This window comes from Podarcis melisellensis (assembly GCF_964234715.1).
Source record: "Podarcis melisellensis genome assembly, chromosome: 13".
Classification (NCBI taxonomy): domain Eukaryota; kingdom Metazoa; phylum Chordata; class Lepidosauria; order Squamata; family Lacertidae; genus Podarcis; species Podarcis melisellensis.
Window position 1 is genome coordinate 46,795,919 of NC_138545.1, and position 18,907 is coordinate 46,814,825.

Genomic DNA, 18,907 nt, shown 5'->3' on the forward strand with positions numbered 1-18,907 from the left:
GGTCTACTAAACTTTGTGGGTCCCTGTTTGTGGAATGCTCTCCTCAGGGAGGTTCGTCTGGCACCTTCATTATATATTTTTAGGTGCCAGGTGAAAATGTTCCTCTTCAACCAGGCTGATTAAATGTGTTTAAATTTCAGATGTGTCTGTGGGAAGGGAGGTAGTTGTTTTGCTGTTTTGCTTTAATGATTTCCTTGGTTTTAGCCTGTATTTTATTCTGTGAACCATCCAGAGATCTTATGATGAAGAACGGTAAGGTAAAAGGTAAAGGGACCCCTGACCATTAGGTCCAGTCGTGACCGACTCTGGGTTTGCGGCGCTCATCTCGCTTTATTGGCCAAGGGAGCCGGCGTACAGGTTCCAGGCCAGCATGACTAAGCCGCTTCTGGCGAACCAGAGCAGCGCACGGAAATGCTGTTTACCTCCCCGCTGGAGTGGTACCTATTTATCTACTTGCACTTTGACGTGCTTTCAAACTGCTAGGTGGGCAGGAGCAGGGACCGAGCAATGGGAGCTCACCCTGTTGTGGGGATTTGAACCGCTGACCTTCTGATCGGCAAGTCCTAGGCTCTGTGATTTAACCCACAGCGCCACCCGTGAAGAACGGTATATAAATGTAAATAATGATGATGATGGGTCTGCTATAAGTATGACTAGCATTAGAATCAACCCTTTATATATAAAATCCAACAGTATGTTTAATAATGGAACCTCTCACATGTGTACAATCTTGGGAAATAAACCTTTCTTTCCTACAGGTGCACTCTTTATCTACATCTTGAATAAAATTTGCTAGGCTTCTGTGGACCAGCTAATAGTGAACTGTGGTTAGGGTAGGTCTCTAAGGCTGCCCATTGACCAAATCTGCTCTTTGACATTCATTCATTCATTCATTCATTCATTCATTCATTGCATTTGTTACTCAAAATTCTCTTGCCAGAACATTCAATAGGTAGGTTTAACAGTGTATTACTGTTATTGTCATTACAAGCTTTGAGCATGCGTTTTTTTGTGGGAAGGTGGCATACCAGTAAAGTCATGATGCCAGCACAGAATGATATAAACTAATCCAATGTAAAAAATACTACATCATACTTAAAGAATAACCAGAGCAAAAACAGCCTCATCATATGAAAAGGGCAAAGGTAAAGGACCCCTGACAGTTAAGTCCAGTCGCGAACGACTCTGGGGTTGTGGCACTCATCTCACTTTACAGGCCAAGGGAGCCAGAGTTTGTCCGCAGACAGTTTTTCCGGGTCATGTGGCCAGCATGACTAAGCCGCTTCTGGCACAACAGAACACCGAAACCAGAGCAGCACATGGAAACGTCGTTTATCTTCCCGCTGGAGTGGTACCTATTTATCTACTTGCACTTTTTTGACGTGCTTTCGAACAGCTAGGTTGGCAGGAGCTGGGACTGAGCAATGGGAGCTCACCCCGTTGCGGGGATTCGAACCGCCGACCTTCTGATCGGCAAGCCCAAGAGGTTCAGTGGTTTAGAACAGAGGGCTAAAAAAACCTGACTAGCTATCATTAAAAAAAGAGACCAATAGGGTTAAAACCAGCTTGCAAGATAAGTGGTCTTCAAAAAGTACAGAAGATGTTAAAATACCAGGGAAGACCTAGGAGGACAAGAAAGCCTGGTTTTCTTGCCTTACAAATACTCCAAAATCTGAAGCAAGGTTAGTCAGCTGGGGTCTTGAGAACCAAACAAAACCCACATTAGATCCCTTCTGTTGTATAACCTGAATCAGCACATGCAAAAGCTCCAGCAGAACCCCCTTATGCCTACATAAGGTGGCACTAAATGGTGGGATGAGCAGCGCAATCTAACTACTGTAGCTTTTCCTTTATTCGTCCAGGCTTGGGTCACTAGGCAGACATACCACACCCAATATGTGAGAGATGTACGTCATGCCAAATTGCTTGTTGTCAGGTGGCCAGAACTCCAAGAAGCTCTCCAGGTCGATCCTCATCTCCTTCTTCTCTTCGTCTCCAAAGTGATCCACGTGGTTCTGTAGGTTGTCAATGGAAACCAAGCATCCCTCTGTCAGGCCTCCTCCTTCTTTCTCTATTCTCCACAAGATTCGGGCAGCCAACCTAGTAGGCCAAAAATGTGCATTTAACCACTGGGCCTTAAGGAGTTACAGTAATCGCTCCCCACATTAAATGGGGGGCGCCCTTTGCATGGTTGCGCACAGCCCCCTGGACCTGGTGCGGCTCCCTCAGCATAGGCTTGGTTTCGCCTTCCCCAGGTGGGATACCTGGAGGTCTCCACCTACCTCAGCCAGTTGCCCAATCCCACCAGGGGAGGCGTTGCCAAGGTGATCAGGCCAGGTAGGGGGAGGGACCACCTGTCCACACAGGGATCTTACCTGGGAATCGTCAGTTGGCTCCAGAGCTTCTCCCACCCTACCCACCCTCAGTTAAGACTTCTTTTGCAGGTCAACCTTTTCTCCACAGGTACGTGGGCACTGCTACGTCAAGGTCTCTGTTGAAGGGCCAGAAAGGAATTCTCCTGCATTGGCAGGTTTTGCCTTTCCCGTAGCAAAATGTCACAACTTTGGCGGTATCAGGCCTTGGGCGGAATCCTTTAGTCTATCTTCCCTGAATTGGGGGGGGCGTGTAGCGGTGACCCACTCCCCCCTCCTCTTTGCGGCGGCAATACCAGGGTTCCCCGTTAATGGGGTTGTTTGAGGGGAGGCTCTGGCCATACGCCTAGAGGTTGTCATTGCTCTCCCCTGCGACGGTGGCATAATGGGGGCGGGCTCTCTCTGCTTGAACATACAGTGAGGGAAATAAGTATTTGATCCCATGCTAAATTTGCCCATTTGCCCTCTGACGAAGAAATGACCAGTCCATAATTTTAATGGTAGGTTTATTGTAGCTGTGAGAGACAGAATCTCTGACTTTTGTCTTCTGGGTTTCTGGGGGTTTTCCTGTTGTTATTCTGTCTCTCACAGCTACAATCACGTTCTCAATCCGGCCCTAGGACTGTCTAGGAATCAGCATGTTTTTACATGAGTAGAATGTGTCCTTTAATTTAAAATGCATCTCTGGGTTATTTGTGGAGCCTGCCTGGTGTTTTTACATGAGTAGAATGTGTGCTTTTATTTAAAATGCATCTCTGGGTTATTTGTGGGACATAGGAATTTGTTCATATTTTTTCCCCAAAATATAGTCTGGTCCACCACATGGGACAGCCCACGGCTGAAAAAGGTTGCTGACCCCTGGCTTTGACCTATTGCTTTGTCATTCCATTCCATTTGTTAATCCATATGTAGACCATACTCAATTGATAATCATTTGATAATATCTTGCCTGATTTTGTATTAATTGCTATATATATTCCATTTTCCATTTTCTGTATACAGTGGTACCTCGGGTTACAGACGCTTCAGGTTACAGACGCTTCAGGTTACAGACTCCACTAACCCAGAAATAGTCCCTCGGGTTAAGAACTTTGCTTCAGGATGAGAACAGAAATTGTGTGGCGGCAGCAGGAGGCCCCATTAGCTAAAGTGGTGCCTCAGGTTAAGAACAGTTTTAGCTTAAGAACGGACCTCCAGAACGAATTAAGTTCTTAACCTGAGGAACCACTGTACATTCTACATTCCATAGCATTTCCATTTTCCATTTCAATTCAGCTCTGTATAGCAATAAACCCATCAGATGTCAAGGAGATAAAGAACAAAACATCTGAAGGCAGCCGTTATGTTTTTATATACGTGTTGGAAGCCGCCCAGAGTGGTTGGGACAACCCAGCCAGATATGGCGAGGTATAAATAATTTAAATTTAAATTATTTCAGTTATGTTCAGTAGCTTGTGGTTTGTCTTGGTATTTGTAAGCTTTTATTCCCTGTAGCTCTGGGGTTGCTACTGAGCAAAACCGAACTTTGACTGGGATCCAGTGAGTGTTAATGCATCGACCAGGGTTTGGCATTTGTTCACTGATGTTGACTGGATCGTCAGATTAACAGTATAGAAAGGAAGACCTTCTTGGGTTGCTCTTGCTAACAAAGCAGATTTCCCCCCCTGTGCATTTGAGAATGGAAAATTCATGCTGGTATTTCCCTCCTGCTACAAACACAGTCACAGCTGGCAACCTCCCATAGCCTGAAGCATACTTTCCATTACAGCTCACAATACCTTCCAGGCTCCTGTATCACAATGGAGTATTTTTAGCCACTTCTATAAATAGGACAAGTTGATAAAGGAACCCACAGTGGCTGAGCCTGATAGAGAACAAGTGCAAATTCCTGACGGTAGCTTAAGATATCCTCCTCTTAACTTCTTGAGATACAGTATCTTCTTGTTTCAGGATGTAGTGTTACAGGAGGTTTCTAGATTATTATTATTATTTAATTGCTGGAATTAAAAATAATAAGTGGTGGACAGTGGGAAAATAAGACATTCCCCACCTTCTTTTTACTGATGTCATTTGCCTCCAGAAGGGAATATCTGGTTATGTGGCAAACATAATTTAAAATCATTGTGCCCACAATAGAAATCAGGGCAAACTGTCCTTGGTTAGCAATGGTCATTTTAGGCATTAAATGCCGTTGCTTTAGCTCTCAGGAAGGCTTATAAATAAGTTATATAATATATATATAAAATATAACATAATATATATAATATATAATAATATAATATAATATATAATATATTATATAAAAAATAATAGAGCAACCGAAGACAGAAACTGAGAAACATCAAGTTAAAAACTACCGCCCTATATCACTCTTGAATGTGGATTATAAATTTTTTGCAGACGTTTTGGCAAAAAGATTTAAGAGAGTTTTGGTGGAGGAGATTCATAAGAACCAAACAGGCTTTCTCCCAGGGAGACATATGTCAGAGAATGTGAGGAACATTATAGACATTTTGGAGATGCTAGAGGTAGACATTAATAGGAAGGCAGTTCTGATCTTTGTGGATGCGGAGAAGGCCTTTGACAACATTTCTTGGAAATTTATGAAGAAGAATCTCCATGGGATGGGGGTAGGCCAAGGGTTTGAAAACGGTATAGGTGCAATATATTCTGAACAAAGAGCGAAGCTAATTGTGAACAATGTGGTAATGGATGAAATATCAATAGAGAAAGGTACACGACAGGGATGCCCTATATCCCCTTTACTGTTTATATCTGTCCTGGAGGTTTTATTAAATATGATTAGGAAGGACCAGCTGGTAAAAGGAATACAGGTCGGATCCAAACAATATAAGTTAAGGGCATTTGCAGATGACTTAGTGCTAACTCTGCAACAGCCAGAAGCTAGTACCAAAAGAGTTTTAGAATTAATGGAGATATTCGGCCAGGTCGCAGGATTTAAATTGAATAAACAGAAAACAAAGGTGCTGGAAAAAAATCTAACAAAAGAGGAGAAAGATAGGTTTCAAAGTGAAACTGGGTTGGAAATAGAAAAAAAGGTTAAGTACCTGGGGGTAAACCTGACATCAAAAAATGTGAATCTATTTAAGGATAACTATGAAAAATGCTGGACAGAAGTTAAAAAAGATCTAGACATATGGTCTAGGCTGAAACTTTCCTTGTTAGGCCGAATTGCTGTTATCAAGATGAATGTATTGCCAAGAATGTTGTTTTTATTTCAGACGTTGCAGATTCTAGACAAAATGGACTGTTTCAAGAAGTGGCAGAAAGACATATCTAAATTTGTCTGGCAGGGCAAAAAGCCCAGAATAAAATTTAAGATCTTAACTGATGCAAAAGATAGAGGGGGCTTCGCCCTGCCGGACTTAAGACTTTATTATGAATCAGCAGCCTTTTGCTGGTTGAAGCAATGGCTACTTCTTGAAGACACAGACATTCTTGATCTGGAAGGATATGACAATAGTTTTGGTTGGCATGCATACCTGTGGTATGACAAGGTAAAGGTTTATAAAAGTTTTAAAAACCATATTGTCAGGAAAGCATTGTACAATGTTTGGAATAAATATAAGGATTTATTGGAAAGTAAAACCCCTAGGTGGTTGTCACCAATGGAAGCGAAAGCAGTGAAAAAAATTAACATGGACTCTAATTGGCCTAAGTATTGTGAAATTTTAGAATATGATGGCGAAAAATTGAAGCTACAAAGTTTTGAGAAGCTAAAGCATAAAGTTCGAGATTGGTTACACTACCGTCAGATAAATGAGATGTTTAAGCAGGACAGGAAACTTGGTTTTCAGAAGGAGAGGTCAAAGTTAGAAACAGAACTGTTAGAATCCAATACTAAAAATCTATCTAAAATGTATAATCTGCTGCTGAAATGGAATACACAGGATGAAACAGTGAAATCAGCTATGATTAAATGGGCACAGGATATTGGTCATGACATTATGTTTGACGACTGGGAACAGTTATGGACCACCGGTGTTAAATTTACGGCATGTAATGCCCTGAAAGAGAATATAATGAAAATGATCTATAGGTGGTACATGACCCCAGTCAAACTTGCAAAGATCTATCATTTGCCCAATAACAAATGTTGGAAATGTAATGAGGCTGAAGGTACTTTTTACCATCTTTGGTGGACCTGCCCAAAGATTAAGGCCTACTGGGAAATGATCTATAATGAAATTAAAAAAGTCCTTAAGTGGACATTTGTTAAGAAACCGGAGGCTTTTCTCTTGGGCATGGTCGGCCAATTGGTATCAAAGAAGGATAAGACATTCTTTATGTATGCAACTACAGCAGCAAGAATCCTGTTGGCAAAGTATTGGAAGATGCAAGAATTACCTACTCTGGAAGAATGGCAATCGAAGGTGATGGAATATATGGGACTGGCAGAGATGACCGGCAGAATCCGCGACCAGAGGAAAGAGACAGTGGAAGAGGACTGGGGGAAATTTAAAATATATCTAAAAAACTACTGTAAAATTGTGGACTGATAAGATGTTAAGGGGTAGGAAACAAAGAATTACAGCTGTAAATCTTAAACTTTAAGAAAATTCAAAAGGGACTTGACTAAAGACTGATCGATGAGTTGCTCGAAAAAATGGTAAAACAAGGATGTGGCGAAGGGAAGGCATGGGGAAGTCAATTTTTGTTGTTTGTTTTTAATGTTTATGTTTGTTTTGTTTGTTCTTATTATGTGTAAAAACCAATAAAAATATTTTTTAAAAAATAAAAAATAATAGAGCAGCAGCCGTTAAGCAATATTTCAATATGAATAATGGCAATATTTAGAATAATTGGGCTAATTTTTAAAAGTCTTCAACTGGTGCCCAAAATACAGCAGGCTTGGAACCAGGCAGGGTTGCCTGGAGTAGGTGTTCTAGAGTCAGTGCACCATGATCGTGTTTTTGTGTACACTGCTTACTGTTTATTTATTTATTTATTAAATTTTTATCCTGCCCTTCAACTGAATATCACAGGGCAGTTCACAACATAAAAACACAAAATGCATAATAAAACAAAAGGAAAAGGAAAACAAACCAATAACCACCACCCCCTCCCATAAGCGCTTTATAAATTCTTCTAAATAAAGAAATAAAATAATAAATAAATAAATAAATAAATAAATAATAAAAGAAATAAAAATAAACAGCATCGTGAAATATTTTTAAAAATTGCCACATCACATGCAGAACACAGATCTCTGTTTGTTCTCATCAGGTTGTGGGACTATACCAGATCTACCCGTGAAAACATCTGGGTCCCCTGCAGATGTTTGAAAAGCTGTTTAACAAGTGACAGTTCTGAATACTGATCCTACTGTCCTACTGTCACCAATACTCATTGCATGTTGTGGAGAGACCACGCTCATGGATTGGGTAGGAAGAACAAGACGCCAAGCAGCCTAGACAGATTTTTCAGGACCCTGGACAGAGCACAAGGAGCAGAAGACTTGTTAAATGCTTCACTTCAGTCCTTGTGGCCCAGACGGAGATCCTTCAAGGAGAAGCCTTGTGGTTAGAAGTCTAGTAGTATTTCCGGAAGGTTTTGAGTTCTGGGGAAAGAAGTAGATGCACCCAAAGGGATTTCCAAGTTGGAAATCCATGGGGTGGTTATAGGGACATAGGAAGTCATCCTATATTAAATCAGACTATTGGTCAAGCTGGCCTAGTGCTGTCTACAACATGGGTCAGCAAGGTTTATCGGCCATGGGCTGGATCACTTCCATGGAGATCATCCGTGGGCCAGACTGGCGCAGCGTGATGCCAGAAATCGCATCTGCGCATGTCCGTGGCGTCAGAAATCGCTTCTGCACATGTCCAGGTGCCGAAAATCGCGCCTGCACAGAAGCAATTTTGGGCATCTGGAATGCGCAGACATGATTTCTGGTATCTGCGCTGCGCAGACGCCATTTCCGGCGACACTCGGCGAGTCCCCGGGCCATGCTGCACTGGTCGCAGTGCACAGGGGCCTCGCCGCGCGGGTGGCTTCGTTTGGGGGCAGCTCGTGGGCCGGTAAAATGGTCTTCGTGGGCCATACCGGGCCAATGGGCCTCAGGTGGCTGACCCCCGGTCTACAATGATTGGCAGCAGTGTACAGGTAAAGTTTGGACAAGATTGTGCCCCATTGTGTTTTTCCTCTGTTTGTCCATGGCTAAACCTGTGTGAGCACAAATCCATGGGTGAGGATAATGTTACCAGCCCCGGACACACTGACCAAATGCTTGGAAGCTGTGGCTGGATGGTTTCATGGGAGCCAATTGAACCTAAATCCTTCGAAGACAGAGGTCCTATGGCTAGGTCGGGATGGCATGGGGATGAGGGACCAACTCCCTTCTCTTGCGGGGGCCCAATTAGTGCCATTGCCTTCCGTTAAGAGTTTGGATGTAATCCTTGACTCCTCCCTTTCCATGGAGGCGCAAGTTACAGCAACAGCCAAGGCGACATTTTTCCACCTTCGCCGCATCAAGCAGTTGGTCCCTTACCTTTCCCACCCCGACCTGGCCACAGTGATCCATGCTACGGTCACCTCCAGGCTTGACTACTGTAATTCGCTCTATGCGGGGCTGCCCTTGAAGCTGTCCCAGAAACTCCAGCGGGTGCAGAATGCTGCAGCGAGGCTCCTCACGGGGTCTCTGCCATGGGAGCATATTCACCCACTGCTTCTCCAGCTGCACTGGCTCCCAGTGGAGTCAGGTTCAAGGTGCTGGTTTTGCCCTTTAAAGCCCTTCACGGCCTAGGACCCTCGTACCTACGGGACCACCTCTCCCGGTATGCCCCACGGAGGACAGTAAGGTCCATAAACAACAACATCATAGAGGTCCCTGGCCCTAAGGAAGTTAGATTAGCCTTAACCAGAGCCAGGGCCTTTTCAACACTGGCTCCGGCCTGGTGGAACGCTCTACCTCATGAGACCAGGGCCCTGCAGGATCTGATTTCTTTCCGCAGGGCCTGTAAAACAGTTGTTCCGCCTGTCCTTTGGCTTGGAGCCAGTTTGATTCCCTCCCCCTCTTTCTTTTTTCTTTTTCCTTTCTCCTCCTGTGATGAGGCTGCATTTTAATATTATAATGTTTCAATATTTTAATGTTGTTTTTAAGTTGTATTCATTCAACTTGTTTTTATTAGTGCTTGTTAGCCGCCCTGAGCCCGGCCTTGGCTGCGGAGGGCGGGGTATAAATAAAAATTATTATTATTAGCCCCTGATCAATTAATTACACACATTCGTTGGCGACCAGCCTATTCACGCACCTGATGTTTTCGTTGGGCGCTTTCCCATGCCTCTTGATGGCCGAGCACTCGTTCTTGTGGTTCGCCCAGGCATCCTTCTGGCAGGTTCGGTCACAATAATGGGCAAACTTGCACTGACCGCAGCGCTGGAGCTTCTCATGGCGCTTAAAGCAGGTGTGGCAGACCAGGTGGGTGAGGCTGGAATAGAGGTTCTTGGTGAGACCAGAGGGACATCTCTCTGCCTGACAACAAACCCCAACTACTGGATTCTTTTGCCCCACCTTTTGGTGCCAGCCAAGTAGCCCTGACATGATTATGATAATATTTTATTCTCTTGTTAATTTTGCTGTTTTCAATGTGCGTTTTATATTTGACTTCACTTAGCAGTGGTGTTTTTAAAAAATGTGTAAGTTGTTGTTGTTTTTTGTTAACTTGGTTTGTGTTAAACATGTATTCTGTAGCTGACCTCCTTTGTAATGTTTTATTTTGAAATCTTTAAGATAACGTTTTAGTTTTCTGTTACCGTATTTTTTGCTTTATAAGACTCACTTTTTCAGCTATGATCAAATGGGCACAAGACATTGGTTATGACATTATGTTTGCTGACTGGGAACAGTTATGGACCACCGGTATAAAATTTACGGCATGTAATGCCTTAAGAGAAAATATTATGAAAATGATTTACAGGTGGTACATGACCCCAGTCAAGCTTGCAAAAATCTATCATCTGCCCAATAATAAATGCTGGAAATGTAATGCAACTGAAGGTACCTTCTATCACCTTTGGTGGACTTGCCCGAGGATTAAGGCCTTCTGAGAAATGATTTATAATGAAATTAAGAAGGTACTTAAATGTACTTTTCATAAGAAACCAGAGGCATTTCTCCTGGGCATGGTCGGCCAATTGGTGTCAAGGAAGGATAGGACATTTTTTATGTATGCTACCACAGCAGCAAGGATCCTTTTAGCAAAGTATTGGAAGACACAAGAACTACCCACGCTGGAAGAATGGCAGATGAAGGTGATTGACTACATGGGACTGGCGGAGATGACTGGCAGAATCCACGACCAAGAAAAAGAGACGGTGGAAGAAGACTGGAAGAAATTTAAAGTATATCTCAAGAACTGTTGTAAAATTAATGAGTGCTAAAATGTCAAAAGAAAGGAAAATATAGAATTACAGCTGTAATTGATTAAGTATGAGAAGAAGCTAAAAAAGAAAATGAGTAACTAGTTAATTGGAGTGAGGGGTTGTTGAAGAAATTTTAAAACAGGGATGCAGAAAAGGGGAGGTAAGGGGAAGTCTGGGAAGTAAGGTTTATGAAAAAGAGGTTTTGAAATTATACATGTTTATATGTTTTGTTTGTCTATGTATTGCGTGTTGTTTTGTTTTTAATTTGTGTTGGAAAATCAATAAAAAAATCATTTAAAAAAATATATAAGACTCACTTTTTCCCTCCTAAAAAGTAAGGGGAAATGTGTGTGCGTCTTATGGAGCGAATGCAGGCTGTGCAGCTATCCCAGAAGCCAGAACAGCAAGAGGGATTGCTGCTTTCACTGCGCAGCAATCCCTCTTGCTGTTCTGGCTTCTGAGATTCAGAATATTTTTTTTCTTGTTTTCCTCCTCCTAAAACTAGGTGCGTCTTGTGGTCCGGTGCGTCTTATAGAGCGAAAGATACGGTAATTATGTTGCTTTGACTGTATACTCTATATTTGATTTTCTTCATATTGTTTGTTTGATGTCTTAATATTCTGCAAACTGCTTTGTGATTTTTCTTAAAAATATAAAGTGTATAGAAATGAAATGAAATAATGAAATGAAATGAATAAATAAATAAAGGAAGCAGACTCATTTGGAGCCATTGGGGGAGTGCAATTTGTCTCTTACTGGTAAAATACCACAATACCCTCCCAATCTTACCTTTTTAATTTTATATCAGGATATAAGCATAACATTATCTAAACAACTGGTTTTCTCCCTCTTAAACAGCAAATTTCCCCATATACTGTATACAACAACTTTCCCCATGAATCTATATACATAGTTGGAGGGTGCAAGCCCCTCAGGTTGCTCATTTGAATACTTTGTAAAGGGATACAGTGTTCTAGCAAAATCATTCATATCAGCTGCATCATTCAGGGCATGAGCTAATTTCTCAGATAAAGCAATTATCCATATTTCCTGTTCTGTGATATAGTAGATGATCCAGTATTTTGCCATGTTTTGCTATGTGTTGGTACAAGAAGAAAAGCAATAAGTTCCCTGTGCAATAATTTTAAATGAGTATCTTTAAAGATTGTTAATAAATGTAGGCATGGGTTGAATTGTACATCCTGCTTTGAAACAATCTGACCAGCGATCCTTCTCAAACAGAACAGAAGAAACATTAGCCTTGGGCAGGCTTTGCCCAAGACATTTTAGTTCAGTGGTACCTGGCCTTTGTTCTCAAACTTAATCTGTTCTGGCAGTCTGTTCCAAAACCAAAGCGTTCCAAAACCAAGGCACGCTTTCCCATAGAAAGTAATGCAAAACGGATTAATCCGTTCCAGACTTTTAAAAACAACCCCTAAAACAGCAATTTAACATGAGTTGTACTATCTAATGAGACCAACGATCCATAAAATGAAAGCAATAATCAATGTATTGTACGATAAAATAAATAAGACAGTAAAAATTAAAGTGATGGTAGATGGTAAAAATTAAAATTATTATTTTTTCTTACCTTCACTGATGATAGTCATTGTTTGGATGGGAGGCTTTTATCCATTCCCACAATCACACAATCAATCAATCAGCAAATGAACTGGGTTCCACACAGTCAACAAAAACACATAAACCAAAACAGATTCAAAAACAAAAACGCAAAATAAATAGCAAAAACAATAGCACCAAACTTAATCCATTCCGGAAGTCCGTTTGACTTCCGAATTGTTTGAAAACCAAGGCGCAGCTTTTGATTGGTGCAGGTGCCCCGGGAACAATAGCCAACAGCCGCATCAGATGTTTGGCTTCTGAAAAATGTTCACAAACCAGAACACCTAATTCTGGGTTTTCGGCATTTGGGAACCAAGGCATTTGAGAACCAAGGTACCACTGTATGTTAATCCACAACCATCCTCCACTCCTAAACACACCTCAACTTATATGGAACACAATATACCAGCCAACAGTGGCAGCAGCACATTATTCATAATCCAGTCTCAGCACTCCATGGTTTATACTGTTTATGCAATGCTAGGTATCTGTGCACCACTGCTCATAGCATTGCACCATGCATTTATAAAGCGCCGTTTATAAAGTAGCAAAATATTTGTGAGATATCACAAGCAGAAAGTGGAACTATTGGAAGAAGGAGCTCCCCCTCCACACACACATATTCCATACTGGTGAATCTGTGGACAATCATTTCATTGGCTATAGGATCACGAGGAGCCAAATGAAACCGTACTGGGGGTTTGGCCCCTAGGCTGCCAGAGTTGTTTGCTTGGACTTCCCAAATGATCTCTGGAGCAGGCTAAGATGTAATACATTTGTGATGTACTGCTATTCACACAGGCAGGCAGGCAGACACTTTATCTTACAAATGTCTTGCTCAACCCATGAAGAAAATATTAAGAATATCGTATAGTAAAAGGCCAGAGGCATTCCTTTTAGGACTTTTAAATGATGATATTCCAAAAGACAAAACTAATTTTTTCTTATACGCAACATCTGCAGCAAGAATCCTGGTGGCTAAGTATTGGAAAGGGAATCAGTTACCCACTAGGGGAGAGTGGCTATGTAAGCTCACAGAATACTTAGAATTAGCCAAATTGACAGACATAATAAGACAAAAACCAAAAAGTGATTTTAAAAAAGAATGGGAGTGCCTAAATGAATACCTCAAAAGTCAAGGTTAGAGGGCAGAAATCTGGCTGAGTCTGGAATAACCTAGTGAAGTGAAAGGACATGAAAGAAGGATTTATATCTAGATGCTAGGATAGAGATGATAAGGAAAACAGGAAAACATGAAGACACAATGAGAGATAAAGGAGGTTCTGTGGGATTGGTGGAAGTCAATGTTTTGTTTTGTTTTAGTATTTATATTATTAACTTGTAAGATATGGATTTGTTGTTTTTTTCAGTTGTTGCTTTTTTAGTTTATCGAATGTTGGGTTTTGTGTGTTGTGTATTGTTATTTTTCAATATTTTTCGTGCTGTTGTTGTGTGGAAAATACTAATAAAATTTATAAAAAAACAAAACAAAACACAAATGTCTTGCTCAATTCTGTCATACTCCTAACAGGTGATGGAATTGGATCAACTGGCAGTTATACATACATAGAGTTGAGTATTACAGTGGTACCTCAAGTTACAAACACTTCGGGTTACAGACTCCACTAACCCGGAAGTAGTACCTCGGGTTAAGAACTTTACCTCAGGATGAGAACAGAAATCGCATGGCGGCAGCGCAGTGGCATTGGGAGGCCCCACATTAGCTAAAGTGGCACCTCAGGTTAAGAACAGTTTCAGGTTAAGAACAGACCTCCAGAACAAATTAAGTTCGTAACCAGAGATACCACTGTATATGGAATAATGAGCTGCACTTCTGTCTCTGTAAACTTGGTGCTTGTTTAATGGTTTGTAGAACACCTTTGTCACTTCTCAGGCCATGGCAAATGGTTTGGCTGCAGCTGCTCTTTGCACAAGAACCAGCTGTCTCCATAAATTCCATTTCAAATGTAGGGGACATTTAGTCAAAGGTGACACAACAGCTGCAAGCCAGCCTCTCTCTGCCTTTCAGATTCCATTATAGATCACGGTTTGCACGTGGAAATGTGGGCATTTGAGTTTTAAAGCGTTAACTAGTAAACACTTTTTAAGAGATGATGAAATGGTTCCTTGGCTTGAGAGAAATAGGGAACCTACCAGACAACAGAGAAGTTGGAACAGTGATAAAACCTCCGTGGGCATTGCTGGTCTTAGGAAAAACCACTTGGTGTGCACATACTGGCCAGCTTAAACAGGCCCGGTGCCAAGCATAATTTGGGCTTCAGACAAGAGTGCAATGTGGGTTTTAGAGATGCATGTTTTAATAGATCACAGGGCAGGGACTTGGAAGCTGAAATGGACAGAGCTTCTGGAGTCAGTTAATAACTGCTGTGGGTGAGGAAAGAATTCAGGATGAGGCCCAGTGTCAAGAAGCGAGGTTTTTGCCCTACAGAACTTAATGGGAACATGAATGAATTTTATTATTACGGTCACAGACTCACTTACAATATCAGGAAAATCATAAAACACAACAGGAATACATTCAATTGCAATTGGGTATAACAGAGACAATACAGATATAGCTGCAGGGGCAGACTCATTCAATGTATGGTTTACCCTCGAATCTGCCCTGCAATAAGGCAGATGGCAGCACGTTGAAACTAGCGAGGGTAAATGACTGTCTGTATTTGGGTACAGTGGTACCTCAGGTTACATACACTTCAGATTACAGACTCCGCTAACCCAGAAATAGTGCTTCAGGTTAAGAACTTTGCTTCAGGATAAGAACAGAAATCATGCTCCGGCGGCAGCAGGAGGCCCCATTAGCTAAAGTGGTGCTTCAGGTTAAGAACAGTTTCAGGTTAAGAACGGACCTCCGGAATGAATTAAGTACTTAACCCGAGGTACCACTGTATTTGTAATTTTGACAAATAATTTGCTGGGGTAAATCGTCTCCCATTACCTTTTATTGCTGGGTGTTTATTCATCTTGCTCACGTGGCATTGCAGTTCCGCATCCCAAATTCGTTGGCGAATTATTGCTGTAGCTTTCTCGTAACCTACAGCTATAGTGTAGCTTTTCATTTGGATGGGAACATGAAGAAACCAAGGGGAATAAACTACAATAGACTCTTGTTACTGCCACACACTTCCCTGTGGTTGCACTTTTAACAAAACAAAACATCCTTCCAGTCACTGCTGGCACTCCCTGCTCTGTGTGTGTTTGCTTGGGCATTTCTGTTGTTTTCCTCCCAAATTACATTTTATCCTTGTCTTGTGGTGAGGTGTTTGGGATACTTCCGTCAAGGGCTCCTTTCGTCAGGCCACATTCTGAGAGGCTCCATTCTTCAGTAGCAGTGGGCTCAAATTCTGTATCCAAGCCACAGCTTCACACAGCTGCTTCATGTTGTACAAACAGGCAAAACTATCTTCATAATCAGACAGATAGGTAGCCGTGTTGGTCTGCCATAGTCAAAGCAAAAAAATCCTTCCAGTAGCACCTTAAAGACCAACTAAGTTAGTTCTTGGTATGAGCTTTCGTGTGCATGCACACTTCTTCAGATACACTCCAGTGTATCTGAAGATACACTCCAGTGTATCTGAAGTGTATACACTCCAGTGTATCTGAAGAAGTGTGCATGCACACGAAAGCTCATACCAAGAACTAACTTAGTTGGTCTTTAAGGTGCTACTGGAAGGGTTTTTTTTTTGCTTTTCATAATCAGACGTAACAGACAACTTTCTGGAGTTGTTCCAGCATGCTTAAAGAATTGGGGAAGGAGATACGTAGGTCAAAACAGGAAAGGACATGCAGTGAAACCTCGGGTTTTGACCTCTTGATGCCATTTTACCATTGTACTGTTGAGAGTGTATTAACTTATGGTCTCTGTGTGTGGTTTGGGAGCTACACGGTTAGGGAAAAAACAATGCTGGTTCCAGGGTTGTAAAGATTGCAGAGAGAATAACTGGGTGCACTCTTCCCACCTTGGATCAAATCTATGCTTCCAGGTATCACAAGAAAGCTGCAGAGATAGTGCAGGATAGTGCCCAACCCGGAAATAATCTCTTTCAGCTTCTGCCTTCTGGAAGAAGGCACAGGGTTATAAAGACTAGGACTAGCCGCCTGAGAAACAGTTTCTATCCAAATGCGATTTTGGTTTTGAACACAGTGTAAGGTAGTCTCTGTGGGAGTATATTGTATTTTATTATGGGGTATCAGAGTTTTTAGGGGGTTAACCAGGCTGGGATAGCTGGGATAGCAGGCTTGTTGGTTTTTTAATGGATGATGTAGATTTTTTCAATTTCGTTGTTCTGTATGGGACAATGACAATAAAGATTATCGTAAATCTCAGAAGCCAAACGATTTGGAGCCCAAACACCAAAAACCTGGAAATAATTGCTTCCGTTTTCGAACGTGCCTCAGAAGTCAAATGGCTTCTGCTGCATGTTTTTCCATTTTTCAATGGATTTTGCTGGCCGCCCGTTAATCCTCGGTTTTCGAACATTTCAGAAGTTGAACGGTCTTCCAGAATGGATTACATTCAACAACTGAGGTTCCACTGTATTAGAAAGGGTAAATAAATAATAAGTATATCTTGTTCTGTTCTGCCCCCTAACCAAGTCCACCCCTCTCTTTTCCAGCACTTCTCCAAATGCTGTGATGTAGTTATCAAAGGCATGCTAAAGTAAAAAATAACATACAATGATGCATTGTGTTCTGGGAAATTGCTTGTAAGCATGTGTGTATTTAAGGGACGCGGGTGGCGCTGTGGGTTAAACCACAGAGCCTAGGGCTTGCCGATCAGAAGGTCGGCGGTTTGAATCCCCACGACGGGGTGAGCTCCTGTTGCTTACCTTATGTGTGTATTTGGCAAAACTGCAAACGAAATGGGCACTAAAAATGCAGGTGAATTTTCAAGAGGACTCTCAAAAAAGTCAGACTGATGTGAAATGGTGGCAAAGTGAACTTTGGACTGGGAAAACAAGAAACTGAGAGAAACTGAGATTCGGACACTTCAAGATGTTCTGGTTTCTGTCAGCTGCCAAGTCAGTAGGGTGAAAAGGGGCAGCGGAGCTTGTCTCCATATATGGCAGCAAGGAGACAAAGGCTTGGGATAAAAACAACTGCAACAGCTGCCTGAAGAAATAAACCATCTTAGAGGAGGCCATGATAAACACAAGTTGTAATGAAGAAGAGACACTTGCATCCCATTTTACTCCTTAGGACTTATTTATGAGCAAACATACATATGAATGAGCTGCATGACCACACTTCTGTTTCACATCTCCCTGAAAATAAGTCACACTTGACTTACTGCATTGTTGCTAGGATTAATGCAAGGAATTATTAGATCACTACTTCACTTGTCCAAGATACTATATATCACATTACCATGTTGATGCAAGTGCATTGCAGGCCATGTAAGTCAGCGTCCAACTGAGATACATAAGCACTTCCAATCCAATCCAAATCTTTAATACGGTCGTAGACCAGCATAAGATAAAAGCACCTCCATACATAAATAAAACCTACTAGATAAGCAGGAAGGCAGCTGCAGAAGTAGAGGGTACACTTCTGCATCAGTTCACCCAGTGGTTTTGCAACTTGTTCCTGCCTTCCTGTCTCAGTAAGGTAAAGGGACCCCTGACCATTAGGTCCAGTCGTGGCTGACTTTGGGGTTGCAGCGCTCATCTCGCTTTATCGGCCGAGGGAACTGGTGTAAGCATGACTAAGCCACTTCTGGCGAAACCAGAGCAGTGAATGGAAACGTCGTTTACCTTCCCGCCAGAGCAGTACCTATTTATCTACATGCACTTTGACGTGCTCACCCCGTCGTGGGGATTTGAATCTCCGACCTTCTGATCGGCAAGTCCTAGGCTCTGCAGTTTAACCCACAGCGCCACCCACATCCCTTTCCTGTCTCAGTGCAGAGCCTCAAAAATGTTTAATCACAAAATAGTTTACTTTTGGAGAAGAGTAATGGTGGGTGAGCTCCCCTAAGCTCATCTTAGGTTAAGTAGAAAATTACATGAGCTCTTAAAAGTCGGAAGAACCTGGGCCATTTTTCTGAGCCCATCAGCTTGGACAAATGACTCACGTTATCTCCTCTATCAACCCTCATTCCCAAAAGCAGTTCCCACCCCAAACCAAATTTCCGTGGGGATTTTTAAAAAGAGAATTTGCAGATTGCTGTAGGGACATGAAGAACTGTACGAGAAACTGAGAAAATCCAACCTATCATTCCATCCCTGCTCAGAGATAATCAATTTGGCACTGAGCAAAATGACTTTGAGCTTAATGTTCCCACAGAACATTAATGTTATGTAAAGGTAAAGGGACCCCTGACCGTTAAGTCCAGTTGCGGACGACTCTGGGGTTGCGACACTCATCTCGCTTTACTGGCCAAGGGAACTGGCATACAGCTTCCGGATCATGTGGCCAGCATGACTAAGCCTCTTTTGACAACCAGAGCAGCACACGGAAATGCTGTTTACCTTCCCGCCACAGCGGTACCTATTTATCTACTTGCA

At 42.1% G+C, this 18,907-nt stretch overlaps 1 protein-coding gene across 2 annotated transcripts in view; it reads right to left on the minus strand.

Annotated features, from left to right (window-relative positions):
* SMYD1 (SET and MYND domain containing 1) overlaps positions 1–18,907 on the minus strand; it is a 45,852-nt gene that overhangs the window by 13,889 nt on the left and 13,056 nt on the right. For both annotated transcript variants that reach the window (XM_081884183.1, XM_081884182.1), the window contains exons 2-3: positions 9,647–9,823; positions 1,887–2,100 (exon numbers count right to left, since the gene is read on the minus strand). In XM_081884183.1, the coding sequence (XP_081740309.1) occupies positions 1,887–2,100; positions 9,647–9,823 (391 nt within the window). The remainder of the gene's footprint in view (positions 1–1,886; positions 2,101–9,646; positions 9,824–18,907) is intronic.